The sequence below is a fragment of a genome, assembly GCF_019968985.1.
Source record: "MAG: Porospora cf. gigantea B chromosome Unknown PgB_NODE_672_length_12697_cov_130.215, whole genome shotgun sequence".
NCBI lineage: Eukaryota > Apicomplexa > Conoidasida > Eugregarinorida > Porosporidae > Porospora > Porospora cf. gigantea B.
Window position 1 is genome coordinate 1 of NW_027179198.1, and position 12697 is coordinate 12697.

At 51.8% G+C, this 12697-nt stretch overlaps 7 protein-coding genes across 17 annotated transcripts; 3 read left to right on the forward strand and 4 right to left on the reverse strand.

Annotated features, from left to right (window-relative positions):
* Window positions 1-38: 38 nt before the first annotated feature.
* KVP17_001524 (uncharacterized protein) lies at window positions 39-485 on the forward strand (the record flags this gene model as incomplete). The annotated part of the gene is made up of 1 exon (XM_068516989.1): window positions 39-485. The coding sequence occupies one exon, from the start codon at window positions 39-41 to the stop codon at window positions 483-485; it is 447 nt and encodes a 148-aa protein (XP_068372395.1).
* A 212-nt stretch (window positions 486-697) lies between these two features.
* KVP17_001526 (uncharacterized protein) lies at window positions 698-1584 on the reverse strand (the record flags this gene model as incomplete). Of its 2 annotated transcripts, XM_068516995.1 has the most annotated exons (3): window positions 698-1425; window positions 1455-1524; window positions 1552-1584. In XM_068516995.1, 3 exons carry the CDS (start codon window positions 1582-1584, stop codon window positions 698-700), a joined length of 831 nt encoding a protein of 276 aa, XP_068372398.1. The 2 variants fall into 2 exon arrangements, with proteins under 2 accessions (XP_068372398.1, XP_068372397.1); XM_068516994.1 differs by lacking the exons at window positions 1455-1524; window positions 1552-1584 and having other exon boundaries at window positions 698-1252.
* A 404-nt stretch (window positions 1585-1988) lies between these two features.
* KVP17_001521 (uncharacterized protein) lies at window positions 1989-5470 on the forward strand (the record flags this gene model as incomplete). Of its 5 annotated transcripts, XM_068516982.1 has the most annotated exons (5): window positions 1989-2376; window positions 2406-3516; window positions 3546-3744; window positions 3773-4687; window positions 4745-5470. In XM_068516982.1, 5 exons carry the CDS (start codon window positions 1989-1991, stop codon window positions 5468-5470), a joined length of 3339 nt encoding a protein of 1112 aa, XP_068372388.1. The 5 variants fall into 5 exon arrangements, with proteins under 5 accessions (XP_068372388.1, XP_068372385.1, XP_068372386.1 ...); XM_068516981.1 differs by lacking the exons at window positions 1989-2376; window positions 2406-3516; window positions 4745-5470 and having other exon boundaries at window positions 3619-3744; window positions 3773-4699; XM_068516979.1 differs by lacking the exons at window positions 3546-3744; window positions 3773-4687; window positions 4745-5470 and having other exon boundaries at window positions 1989-2438.
* A 47-nt stretch (window positions 5471-5517) lies between these two features.
* Window positions 5518-6327, reverse strand: KVP17_001522 (uncharacterized protein; the record flags this gene model as incomplete). The annotated part of the gene is made up of 1 exon (XM_068516984.1): window positions 5518-6327. The coding sequence occupies one exon, from the start codon at window positions 6325-6327 to the stop codon at window positions 5518-5520; it is 810 nt and encodes a 269-aa protein (XP_068372390.1).
* A 449-nt stretch (window positions 6328-6776) lies between these two features.
* KVP17_001525 (uncharacterized protein) lies at window positions 6777-7289 on the reverse strand (the record flags this gene model as incomplete). The annotated part of the gene is made up of 1 exon (XM_068516993.1): window positions 6777-7289. One exon carries the CDS (start codon window positions 7287-7289, stop codon window positions 6777-6779), a length of 513 nt encoding a protein of 170 aa, XP_068372396.1.
* An 89-nt stretch (window positions 7290-7378) lies between these two features.
* On the forward strand, window positions 7379-8908 carry KVP17_001523 (uncharacterized protein; the record flags this gene model as incomplete). 4 transcript variants are annotated; one of them, XM_068516988.1, is made up of 2 exons in its annotated part: window positions 7379-8041; window positions 8465-8908. In XM_068516988.1, the coding sequence occupies 2 exons, from the start codon at window positions 7379-7381 to the stop codon at window positions 8906-8908; spliced, it is 1107 nt and encodes a 368-aa protein (XP_068372394.1). The 4 variants fall into 4 exon arrangements, with proteins under 4 accessions (XP_068372394.1, XP_068372393.1, XP_068372392.1 ...); XM_068516987.1 differs by lacking the exon at window positions 8465-8908 and having other exon boundaries at window positions 7379-8059; XM_068516986.1 differs by lacking the exons at window positions 7379-8041; window positions 8465-8908 and adding an exon at window positions 8066-8449.
* A 9-nt stretch (window positions 8909-8917) lies between these two features.
* Window positions 8918-12673, reverse strand: KVP17_001527 (uncharacterized protein; the record flags this gene model as incomplete). Of its 3 annotated transcripts, XM_068516996.1 has the most annotated exons (4): window positions 8918-8986; window positions 9016-9413; window positions 9442-10941; window positions 10970-12673. In XM_068516996.1, coding segments are annotated over 4 exons (3671 nt in total), but the record flags the coding sequence as incomplete, so codon positions are not given. The 3 variants fall into 3 exon arrangements, with proteins under 3 accessions (XP_068372399.1, XP_068372401.1, XP_068372400.1); XM_068516997.1 differs by lacking the exons at window positions 8918-8986; window positions 9016-9413 and having other exon boundaries at window positions 9434-10941; window positions 10970-12473; XM_068516998.1 differs by lacking the exons at window positions 9442-10941; window positions 10970-12673 and having other exon boundaries at window positions 8938-9396.
* Between the last annotated feature and the right edge of the window lie 24 nt (window positions 12674-12697).

Here is a 12697-nt window from a genome sequence, read left to right on the forward strand (position 1 = left end):
TGATGGAAATCACCAACTCCTGCTTTGAGAGTAATAACATGATGGCGAAGTGCGATCCACGCCATGGCAAGTTCATGGCTTGCTGCCTCATGTACAGAGGTGACGTCGTTCCCAAGGACGTAAATGTGGCCGTGGCGACGATGAAAACCAAGAGGAACATTCAATTTGTGGACTGGTGTCCCACTGGATTCAAATGCGGCATCAACTATCAGCCGCCGTGCACTGTCCCGTCTGGAGATCTGGCAAAGGTCATGCGCGCGGTGTGCATGATATGCAATTCTACTGCTATTGGAGAGGTATTTTCAAGAATGGACGCGAAATTCGATCTAATGTACGTCAAGAGGGCGTTCGTGCACTGGTTTGTGGGAGAAGGTATGGAGGAGGGAGAGTTTTCCGAGGCGCGGGAGGACCTTGCAGCGTTGGAAAAGGACTACGAAGAAGTCGGCATGGACCTGCCTGAGGAGGACGATCTCGCCTATGAGTGATGCTACGAATATTGATTCTGTAATTGATCACACACCTTGATTTAGTCTGGTCGCTTTAGTACGGTAACCGAGGTTTGCTTTCCGAATGTCTGGCCAGGTGCAATTCCTTTTAGCTTCATGTGAGGAGGTGCCGTGGCACGCGCCGCTGGGTTTTGGTATTATCAAGGATGAACCCAACCACGTTAGCGTGATGCTACGACGATTCCGTAACGTCAATTGATCACACCCATTTTTATCTCGTCTGCAAGCTTGGAAAGGGCTCCAGGGTTGTGGCCGATAAACAGAGTTTGCTTGTCAGAAGTCTGGCCGAGCTCTTTGAGGGTGTCGAAGTACTGCGTCATCAGTACCAGGTCCATGACCTCCTTGGGGCCCAGCTTGTTATTCCCCTGTTGTATCTCAGAAACGCTGGTTCGCAATCCATCAATAATGGCCCTTCTTTGTCGGGCGATTCCCTGCCCCTGGAGGTGCTTGGCTTCCGCCTCCGCTTCAGCTTTCTTCACTTGAAGGAGCTTGTCGGCCTCTGCTTGTTGCTCCATGGCCTCCCGTCGTCGTTTAGACGCGTTGATTTCGTTCATCGCAGCTTTTACATCTTGGTCGGGATCTACATCCGTGACCAGTGTCTTAACAATTGTAAAGCCGAAGCTAGACAGCTTCTCGGAGAGCTGCGCTTTCACGGCTTCCGCAATGTCAATCTTGTTATTAAAGACGTGATCTAATTGCATGGTGGGCACCTTCGATCGGACCACATCGAAGATGTAAGAGCTCATTTGGGCCTCCGCATTCTGCAGGCTATAGAAGGCCTCGTAAATCTTGTCACTGCTCACCACATACTGGACGGAAACCAAAACGTTGACGAACACATTGTCGAATGTCTTGGTCTCTACATTGACGTCAAGGTTTTGCACTCGACTCGATACGCGGCCTCTGACAAGCTGGACGACTGACGTGGTAAGACCTCCTATAACTCACACGGCACAAGAAGCAACAATCCTGGCCTAGCTATCCTGGCGAAAGCGCCACACGTTTCAACAACATAGATCTGTGGCGGTTCTAACTTTCAACCAACCTGATCGTTCGGAACAGAGTAGCAGCAGCCCATATTTGTTGCCGGCGGCGATTTTTTTTCTTGCTCACCACATACTGGACGGAAACCAAAACGTTGACGAACACATTGTCGAATGTCTTGGTCTCTACATTGACGTCAATGTTTTGCACTGGACTCGATACGCGGCCTCTGACAAGCTGGACGACTGACGTGGTAAGACCTCCTATAACTCACACGACGCAAGAAGCAACAATCCTGCCCTAGCTATCACAACTCTGATCGTTCTGAACCCTGATCGTTCGGAACCCTGATCGTTCGGAACGGAACCCTGATCGTTCGGAATAGAGCAGTAGTAGCAGCAGCCCATATTTGTTGCTGACGGCGATTTTTTTTGAAGAAGTCGGATCATTTGTGGGGACGCGCTCAAGCACAATTGACCAAATAGCTTGGATGTATAGATGGCGGATTGCAGCTGCCGGCGCCGGCGAGTCAGCGCTCTGCCGAAGAAGATCCCTCTCGAGAAGAAAAACCATCTTCTACAGGCCGTGAACCTTACCGAAGACGAGCTGACTCAGCTCTACCGACGGTTTCGGTGCATTTGTCCGCAGGGACAAATGGAATTCCATCACTTCCAATCCACGCTGGGCATGCTAGCTATCATCGACGACAGCTTTCTCACAGAAGGTCTTTTTCGTAGTTTCAACCGTCAATGTCGGAAGTCTATCGACTTTCTGGAATTTGCCTCGTCGCTGGGCATTTTGCTCCATGGGACGCCTGACGAGAAGCTCGAGATGTCTTATCGCATCATCAACGAGAAATACTGTGAGTATTGTCGCTTGGAGGGGGGTGAGTGCTGCACAGAGTCCTCATGCCAGCTCAGCGAGACATTGCTTTTCCAGAAGGTCTGATTTCGGCAGGTCTAACATGTGCCGACTTCCTTGAAGTGGTGATGCGGTTACAGAATACCCGCTCTATGCTTATCGGCGAGGCGGTGGAGCATACCAACCTGTCGATCGCTGAAATGGTTTTCACCACTTTGGGACACAGTCTGGATATGCACGGCATTCCTCGAATGACACTGGAGAATTATAAAAACGCTGTGCGTAACTCCTCCGCATTCTTAGGCGTCCTGGGCGTGATCAAAGGTCCGTCTGACAATTATCACCCTGGAATGACACATCGGTTTTCGTTCAGCGTTGACGTCGCTACATCCTTCAACCTCGAGCACCACCGCCCTCACAGCAACTCCCTGCCACATTTTCGGCGACTCCCCATCAACTACGGAGCCGTCTCGTTGGATTCGTGCCCTGAGGAATCTGCGGCAGATGATCATATTGTGGCCGAAATTCGATCCGTGCAATCACAACTGTTCTCTCTACTGAGTTTGCGAAGCGACGGCGGTTTGGGGCGACCTCAAAAACGGGCCCAATCGAGCATTTCATCGGTAAGAGCCTCTAACCCCGCGTCAAGCGACGCACCGATACCCATAGTGTTGGGCACGACGACGGCAACCTCTCAGTCTCGATTGCCAGGTCTGTCGTCTTGTTGTGTTTCGATGGAGTCTGAAGGCGAGCTTCGTTCGGAGATTGAGTACCTCTACCTCGACACCATCTCAGCCGAGTCACTCGTGAAGCGCTTATCGTCGATTGGTTCTTCTGATACGACTGTTGCGAAATGTATGATCGGAACCGGAGGCAAGCTCTCCTCCGAGATTGCTGGTGGTCCTGAGACTTACACGGACGACGAGATTATCGATTTGATCAACCGATTGGATCACATCATACATTCCCTCCAACATGAGGGGACGGCGAAGTCCAAGGACTCAACTCTCTCGGCGTCGTTGGCAAGCGCATGTGGCATGTACCAGAACGCGCCCCGCCACTTCATCAACATTCCGACCAATCAAAATGTGACTACTGACCACACGAGAGGCCGAGGAACGGCGGTAACGAGCTTCGTGAAGCACCGAGGTAGGGCGGAAAAGGAGTGAGCGTTTTTGAGTTCTGCAATGTCAGCCTTTTCAATAAGAAAGCCAACAACGGCTTCTCTGTGTTTTTTGGGCACGAGAACTGGGACCTTGTGCTGAACATGATGATAGGTATCCGGATCGCCGCGGGTCGGAGCCATCTGGAGCCGCGACGCCTAGTCCACAAGTACGACTACTTGATGAAGGAGAAATTCTCTATCATTCCACAGATAGACGAGGACAAGAAGGTGCGTGATCGCTCTCACTCTGATGCAGGCCGAGGAGTACGTGCGCTTTGTTGACTTCGGCCCAATCGTCTTCCAAAGAATCAGATCGCTCTTCGGAATCCACCACAGCGACTATTTGCGATCCGTAGGCCCGGAGCAACTCATTGCAAACCTTGTGTTGGGTAACATGACGACGTTGTCGGAGCTGTGCTCTGAGGGAAAGTCTGGGTCTCTCTTTTACTTCACTTCCGACGGTCAGTTCATTATCAAAACAGTAGGCGTGTGGGGGGATTCGGCACAGATATCAAAAGAGGAAGCGGGCTTCTTGAGAGCGATCTTAGAGGACTACTACGACTACTTGCGGCTAAACCCCGAGACTCTTCTAACCAAATTCTTCGGACTGCACGCCATTTCTAGGAAGGGAAGGCATCAGAGTAAGAAGCTGCACTTTGTTGTGATGGAAAATATCCTCTGCACTCCCGTGGAAGTCACCAGAAGGTACGACCTCAAGGGTTCTTGGATCGGTCGGAACACACCTGTAGTCACCGAGAATGTAACCCTAAAGGAGGAGGATCTCATCAAGAACGACGAGAAGTTCGAGCTGGGCCCGAGTCTCAGACAGATGTGCATGCGAACGCTCCGTCAGGACGCCACATGGTTAGCGGCCCACGACATCATGGACTACTCCTTACTTGTGGGCGTTCACTACTTCACAGCAATAGACTTCCTCCCCTCGATGGATACACCTTGCTCCCAAATGGTATTTCACAAGAGGGACTACGCCGGCATGTGGAGCTATGGCCACGACAAGCTGTACTATATGGGCATCATCGACATGCTCACCGTTTGGTCGTCGCGAAAGAAGCTTGAGCGTGCCGCCAAAGGACTCCGTGCGGACCCTGCAGGTTTGTCTTGCATGCCGCCGATGGACTACGCCAAGCGATTCATTAATTTCTTTGAGCACGTGATTGTTTAGACCGGCATGCGTTTACTTCTCTTTCTGTGCATCGCATCTGCCCAGAAGGATTACCTCAAGGTGGAACCTGTGCCTAGTATCGCTCCCAGTGAGAAGCCGCCGTTCCAAATGGTGGAGCCAGTTGGCAAAATAAGTTGTGATGCTCGCAAGCTGATTAGCGTGTTCGAATTGTCCCCAGAGGTTCTTGTACAACCAGCCCACCTCGACAAATTCGTCCTCGAGGTGGAAGACGATCGGCTCTTTGTCTACGAGGATGACCCCTCGGTGGACATCACCAAGAGCTACGTTGAGGCCAAGCAGATGATGACCGAGCAGCGACTGAAACCAATCCAGAAGGCCATGCTGGCCTGGGTAGAGGTCCCAATTGAAACGGCACCAAGAACTCGGCTGTGCATCATTCTTCGTGCCAAAGATGTCCAGAAAATCTACTGTAGGTACTCCCAAGCGGAGAGGGACAGTCTTGTCAATTTGTTGACGGAGGCAGTGTTCTGCAATGTGGGTGCAGCAATGCTGGACAAGAAAAGAGAGGCTCAGTCGGAGACTGCTGAAGGCGCAGAAGTCAAGGTGCCCGATTCGTCAACAAAGGACGCGCGATGGACAGAGTTCGAGGAGGACTTGATGGAGAAGAAGCCGGAGGGAGAAGACGAAAATCCAAATAGCGAGAACACGGACGTAGAGATCCGGCAGGGACCTGGCGGGCCAGAATTTTTTGTCAACGAGACCCAGGTCATCCCCGAGTCCACCGAGGAACCATTGTTGAACGACAAATAACCCACTGAATCCAAATCGCTAGGTAGTTAAGTGCACGGACATTACAATCAGGTCTCAGCTTCCGATTTCTCTTCGGTTTCAGAGTCCAGCTTGTAGGGAGGCAAGTACCCGCATTTGCCTTCTTCCTGCAACACCCTCCACAAAGCCACACCAAGAAGAGCGCCACAGATCTGACAGGTCCACGGAAACACCACAGCAGCAAAAGAGTCAGTAACCGAGATCATGCCGGCGGAACGAGTCAGCACAACTCCAAAGACCACGGCCGGATTCAGGGTGAAGGCCATGGGTAGAACGGTGTTTAATGCTCCAGAATACACCCGAAAGACGTACCCTGGAACGTAGTAAACGAATCCGACAAACAAGGGCCACCAGCCGTTGGGCTTTTTATCGTGCCAGGACCTCAGAGAGAGAAGCACAAGACCAGCGACGGAAATAGACTCCAACAGCCAGTGGATTACAAAAATCGCCGCCTCTTTGTCATCCCGACGATAATTTCCCATGAGCACAGAGAGGAGATCCAAATCTTCGTCATAAGGCAAGTACAAAGCTCGTGTAATCGCGACACCTATCAAAGCGGCAACCAGTTGCACAAGGACAGTGATCAGGCGCTTTGTCATGCTGACTTGCTTGCGTCCGGGTACCAGAGTGCTGACCAGCGTCACAGCCGGGTTGAAACCTGTTGAAACGTTTCCATTGAATGCAATGAATGCCAACGTGTATATGAATGCCATAGTCGCCGAAGTTGACAGCGCCAAACCATCTCGGCTTTTCGCCAATGCAAATCCGAGTGCAGAGGTAACCAGAGCAGTACCGCTAAACTCTGCAATGTAGTCGACAACGCTGCTGTCCAACTGCATGTGGATTTTAAGTTCGCCGGCAATTTAATGAAAATAATCCCAGCTATGTTGGCGTACATCAGACAATGTTGGTATGTGGCAGCGCCAGCGGTATGGGATCATCTGGTTCCTCCTGACAGCATGTCTTCACATATTTTCTCATGAAATCGAAGAGAATCAACATGTGGATGAGCTCAGTGACTGGAGCATAATAATGGGGTCAAAAGATGATCGAATATCTTACCAATGTGAAACGATCGTCCTGGAATGCCATTTTCTCCGCGGATGTACGTGTCCCATAACCAGTATTGAAAAGTAAAGATCCGGGAAATGAAACAAAAGGCTGTGAATGTTGCCATACTTCTGCTGACCACACCAGTACCGTAAAACATGAACAGTTGAGGTAGGAAAGCTGTCGCCATGAGGCAATCCGCGCTGGAAGGAGGTAAGTTGTATCGGCTTGGTGTGCCCTACAATGTTTCTGCATATGCCAGACCGGGGTGTAGAACCCTGTGACGTCGGCACGATTCCACCGGGATGGCAATCGCGGCGGCCAACAAGTACAACACCACCCAGTGAGCCTTTTTCGGCTGCCGAGTGAAGCCGTCTTTTGATTTCGCAAGAGCCTGTTTCATTAGTTGCCAGTCACCAAAGCAGTCCGTAGATCGGAACACAGCTGATCTCAGCCTAACCACAAAGTACGTTAGCGAAGACGTTACGAGGACGCAAGTGAGCAGATCGCATGCTAGGACAGTGTCAGTCAAACCCAGTGAGTTCCACTGAAAGTGAATCCAAAGAATCATGCTCGAGTTTACCAGTTCTGCAACGGTAAGCGCCAATAAGGTCTGAAATGATACGTCACCCATTCCTGTTCTCATCTTGGAAAAGAGGACAATGAAAGCCGCCAACCACGACAGAGCCGCGAGAATGGTTAGCGTCTCGTGCATCCCATTCATCCCCATACCTAATGAGAGTTGTTTCATTACAAAAATCGTGGGATTGTACTGGCTGTCAACGGTGGTTCCAGTCTTGGTAAGGCTTAGTCACCATGGAATTGCATTAAAAAGTGGGGATGTCCGATGAGTCTGAATCTGACAATCACTCGGAAGAGGACACTGACTCTGAAGAGGCCTCCAGTTCTGCAGAAGAGGAGAGTGAAGAAGATGAACGTGGGAGTGTCCACGAGGAGTCTGCCGTCAGTTCGTCAGGTCCCGGATTCGATAAAGACGAAGGCTCTGACGTCACGTATGACCCAGAGAAGCTTCATTTCGGTATGAGACGAAAGCTGAATCGTTTGGCGTTTCGACCAGGTGTTGACAGGCCAAAAGATATTATGCGCAGGATCCCAGGGGCACAGCAGTACAAAGTTCCCGAACCCAGCCCATTTGTACCTGAACAGACTCTGAAGCAGTCTAACATAATTGCACAGCGGGCTGCAGCTATAAACCTCGAGCATGCGGCTGCGATGCAAAAACGCTTTCTTCTACGGGAAAAGAGAGAGCTCATTCGGTGGCACCTGAATGCGAACTCAAAGGTGGTCAGCATCAAGCGATCATGGGTTGAAAGGAAGACCGCTGAGTTTAGGGAGCTTAACCTAGAGTGTGATATCCTACAGAGGGATTGCCGACGGTTCGAGCTAGAAAAGGCCGGAGTTGTGAGGGAGTGCAGGAAGAGGGAAAGGCAACTGGAACAGAGCAAAAGAAACTTGTTGGAATTGGAGGCATCCTACAATACGGTGGGCAATATTTACTAATTCGGGATGATCTCGGGGATTCACCACGTCGCCATCATTGCGAGCGATATTACCCGATCGAAACACTTCTACGCTGAGGTGTTGGGGTTCAAAGTTATCTCGGAGAACTATCGCGCGGATCGTGAGTCGTGGAAGGTTGATTTGGAAACTGGTAGTGGTCAGATTGAGCTGTTTACGTTTTCGGAAGCCCCGCCGAGACCGACGTATCCTGAAGCACAAGGACTGCGGCACCTCGCTTTCAGAGTCTCAGATCTTGATAACGCAGTGAATCGTCTTCGGAGCTTCGGTGTTGGGGTGGAGCCTGTGCGTGTTGATGAGTACACTGGGGCTCGGTTCACGTTCTTCCAGGACCCCGATGATCTCCCGCTGGAACTCTATGAATCATTGTAACTAATATTTTTGCAGTGGACAAAGGTTCGCATGAACTACAACAAAGAAATTGCGCGAGAGAGGCGCGTGCAGCGCCACGAAGCGCGACTGGCATTTAGGCAGTTGAAAAAGCTTTTGCACTCTATCAATGTGGACCACAAAGTAACTTCCAAGACACATATCGTGCTCGACTACGTGGTCCACTTCCTGGCTGTGTGCGACTCGGCCATGTCGTCTCGACAGTTCGACTACGAGAGAGCCGGTAGCAATTTCCCCAAAGCCCGTCGCAGGTTCGCGGAGCAGAGCAAAGAGGTGGATATGCTCAAGCTGTCTCCTTTCGTCCGGAAATACGTGGATGTGGCTAGATCGTTGGAGGAAGGCTCAGTGGAAGCCGAATCTGAAGAAGAATCAGAAGAAGAGTCTGAAGATGAATCTGAGGAAGAGTCCGAAGAAGAGTCTGAGGAGGAGTCCGCAATATAAACCACGAACCTATGTCTCGAGCGGAATATCTACGTTCTTGTCCAGGGGGGCAAACGGGACGTAGAGGTGTGGAAGTGGCTGCATAACAATTCGTCGGCGGCACCTACGCTGTCAATTCGGGCGACTCCTGCCCAGTCCGTGTAGTCCTCGAAATCCTGTTTCAGCTCCTCCTTCAGTCGCGAGTGGTAGCTAGCGGCGTGTGCTGGGAATGCGAAGTCCTTTGAAAGGACCGTAGTGGACTCATCGAGGTAGAAATGCAAATCGTGAGAGAGCGGCACGTTCTGCGGCTTAGCCCGGTGCCTCGGTCCGCCGACCGCTTCAACGGATTCCCAATCCAAAGTACTATAGGGTGGCCGCTCCTTCAAGTCGCTGAATGCGATCTTGCTGCCAATAACTCGCAGAAGTCGACCCGCTCGATGGTGGGAAACGAGCGCGACCTTCTCATGTGCCGTGAGCTCCGAGTTCTTGTCAGTCTGAAGTCGGTCCATTGCCAAGCGACAAGGCCCTGTGTCACATGCGCTACAGCTACTCACAGTGGATGTCGTACAATAGAAACCAAATCCAAGTCTGCCGGACCAGCTTTGACCAATTACAGCAGAGAAGTGGCGCGTAGGTGCCGAGGATGAAATCATTGACAAGGATTCTGATGAACAGAGGGTCGAAGATGCGGATATTCTTGTAGAGAAACCACATAGTCTTAGCCACGTTCTGGGAGAGATCGCTCTCCAGTAGCAATCGAATGCCTTTCAAGAAAAATCCGTAGTCAAACGTTCGAGGGAAGCCCATTCCTCGAAGGCTAATGACCTGTAACCAGTAGTCAGCATAGTTCCAAATAGCGAACACCTCGGCCACGTTGTGGACGCGAGTCCGCAGAAAGAGAATCTTTATGAAGACAACTAGGAGGCGCGGATTGGCTAACATCGCTCCCGTACAGTTAAGCATCGTGTCGGGAAGGGAGGCCACGGGAACTGATTTCAGGTCGATCAGAACGTGCTTCACAAATATAGGGTAGCCAGGGAGCAGGTGCCATACAGCCGCCTCCATGCTGTCCTTCTGCACCATTGGCGTCGTAAGCGAGACGTACTTGCACCAGCTTTCGACAAATGCGTAGAAGAGATGGTTGTTTCGGCGGTAAATGCTCTTCCAGCCGTTGTCAGGTTTTTGAATGTCTGCGTTGGCCATAGCTTCCGTTAGCATCTCCTCTCCGAAATACATGTGCAGCGATTGGTGAAATACAGACCAGTCGCACAAAACTTGCAGTTCCGCTGCGCGGGGGTTGTTCTTCCACGTGATGCATTGCAGAATATCGTCTCTTGAGATACCGAACTCGGTGCCACGCCACTCGGGGATTTCGTAGTCCAACAGCTCGTCAGTGCATAGCAATTTTAGGACCCGTTTTTGGAACATGGGCAAGCGGAAAAAGCAGAACGCCAGGAAGTTGAACAGGTACTTTGAGTGCTCCTCGTAAAGGCGGGCATGGTCGCCTAGGCTATGCAGGGAAAAATACAGAGTCTTCTTGAAAAGCAGATACATCTGCTTGGCGTTAACCATACGTTTGTGGAATTCACTCAGCTCTTCCAGTTCATCTGGGTCCAGGGTGTCTACGATGGATTCAATACGCTCGCAGCTTGCATCTAGGTGTTTGAAGTTGTTGTTCTGCACAACCAGATCCTCCAAAGTGGACATCCGCTTGCGCCTGAACACCCGGCTCAGCACCGACCGCGCAGTGCGGTTCCCTGCGCACGATCGAGCCCGCACACGATCGGAGTTTCTGGCGGATTTGCTGCCGTCTTGGACCTTGCGTAGGGCGTTCCCAATGGAAGCTCCTGAGTGCAGGGGGAAATGAGCCAACCAGACATTGTTCTTCGGAACCAGTACGTTGCCAACATCCAGCTCGCCACGCTTCATGCAATTGTACAGAATTGACAGGTAGAGTGAACGTAGTTGCCACGGCACGTGCTCCAGGTACATCAGGGTGTGGTTGGCCAGGTTGAGCAACACAGTCTGCCCGACCACTAAGGCTGAGGTTTGGGCTGGGTGAGAGTGACGAGGTAGACTTACAGTACAGGAACGTGCACTTCACGCCGGGGGAAACGTGGGTCTGGCGTAAGACCGACAACACGTCCTCACAGATCTTTTGCAAGTCGTCATGCTTCAGGTCCCCTTTGGATCGTTTCAGCTCATCCAGAGCTACGACTTGTTCACCTAACGCCATGAAACTTCGTCTCCGGTGGTGCCACCGAAATTCGGGCGACTTGACAGCCTGGTTGAGGAACTTGGTAGTCCAGGCTTCGTTGGTGCCGTGCTGGGCTCTTTTGAATAGCGTGTCCAGCAACTGCCGATGCAGCTCGGCCAGCCTTACTATTGCCTTGGGGCAGCCTGACTTCTTGTCGACGTAGAAGGAGATCTCGTTGAACTCCGACCCCAGTATAGGTGGTGAAATCCGAGCGAAGCCGGTGTCAGTGTGAACGCCGGCGCACATCTGGCGCACGCTCGGGTTGTTCTGGAAGATCACGACACCTTCCACATCGCCAATATTTCGGCCGTTGAGGGATAACTTCTCCACAAAAAAACCCTCAAGATAGTTTTGGTGAGCCAACTCCACATTGTCCGCGTCGTAGATCTTGCAAAAAGGTAACCATGTTTCGCCAATGAAGATTGGCTGCTCCATCCCCAGCCTCTGAGCGAACACTCGAATGTGAAGCTGCAGATTTCGCAGTTGTTCGGCTGTGGTGGGTGGCAGCTGAAATGTCGGCAGCACCGCTTCATCTATGAGGTTCCGGACTAGTTCACCTCCTCGGCAAGCCGCCTCCAGCAAGGTCCGCGTCTCATCAGGGTTGATGTGTACTGCCACATGGTCGGATATGCTAGTAACACGGGCTATTAACGGCGGCACCTCGGCATCTATGACGTCATGCGTAAGCCCCTGGAATCGAGTGTTCATAGCGAGCCGTGCCCATTCTTTGCTGCCGTCCGACGACGCCGCCATGGACGCATCCGTGTCACTGTCGTCGAGAACCCGCCTGCTCTCCGTTTTATCCGATTGAGCGGCTAGATGTTCCCAGTTGACATCCAAGGGGTTGTCCACACTAGCGTAGACGTGGTCGGAAGGGGCATCGGACAGAAGATGGACGCCGTTCCAGTGAGGACGCGAAGAGAGGTTCGTCCACGAGGAGCACCTCGTCTGACAGGCATGACCCGGCGCATCTATCTTCAGTAGCCAATGGTACACGTCAATACCCCGGTCGTCCACCATGGACGTCACCTCCTCATCCTCGCCTGCCTCGTTGAGTGGGTTTATTATGGATTCATGGATGTGGCACAGTATCTCCACAGGCTGCGCGATCAAACTGCAGATCTGGCTCATTCGGATTTGACAGGAGATCTTGCCTACAGTACAACAGTCACCGCTGGCACGTGGGTTGTATGAGGCGAGCTGTTGGTCTCCGGACGCTGCACATCCGTGGTCGGCCGTAGCATTGGGCTGCGGCATCAGCAGGCTCAGCACGTGCGAGAGCGGGCCAGTGGCCACGGTGAGCAAATTTATACACACGAAGCCTACCATTTCGTCCTTGGATGCAGGCCGCTCTATCCAAACCTCAAGTTGCAGTTTCTTGTCGATCAGAGTGTTGATATCTTCCACAGAGTACTCGAATTGGTAGCTGTCCTTCCACTGGTAGTTCGGAGCCTGTTCGTGAAGGAGCTTTATTTTGCTGGTAGGCTCTATTCGCAGGTGATCCCATTTCAGTTTGACGTACAGCACATCTGCCACGGAACGCCTGAATACTT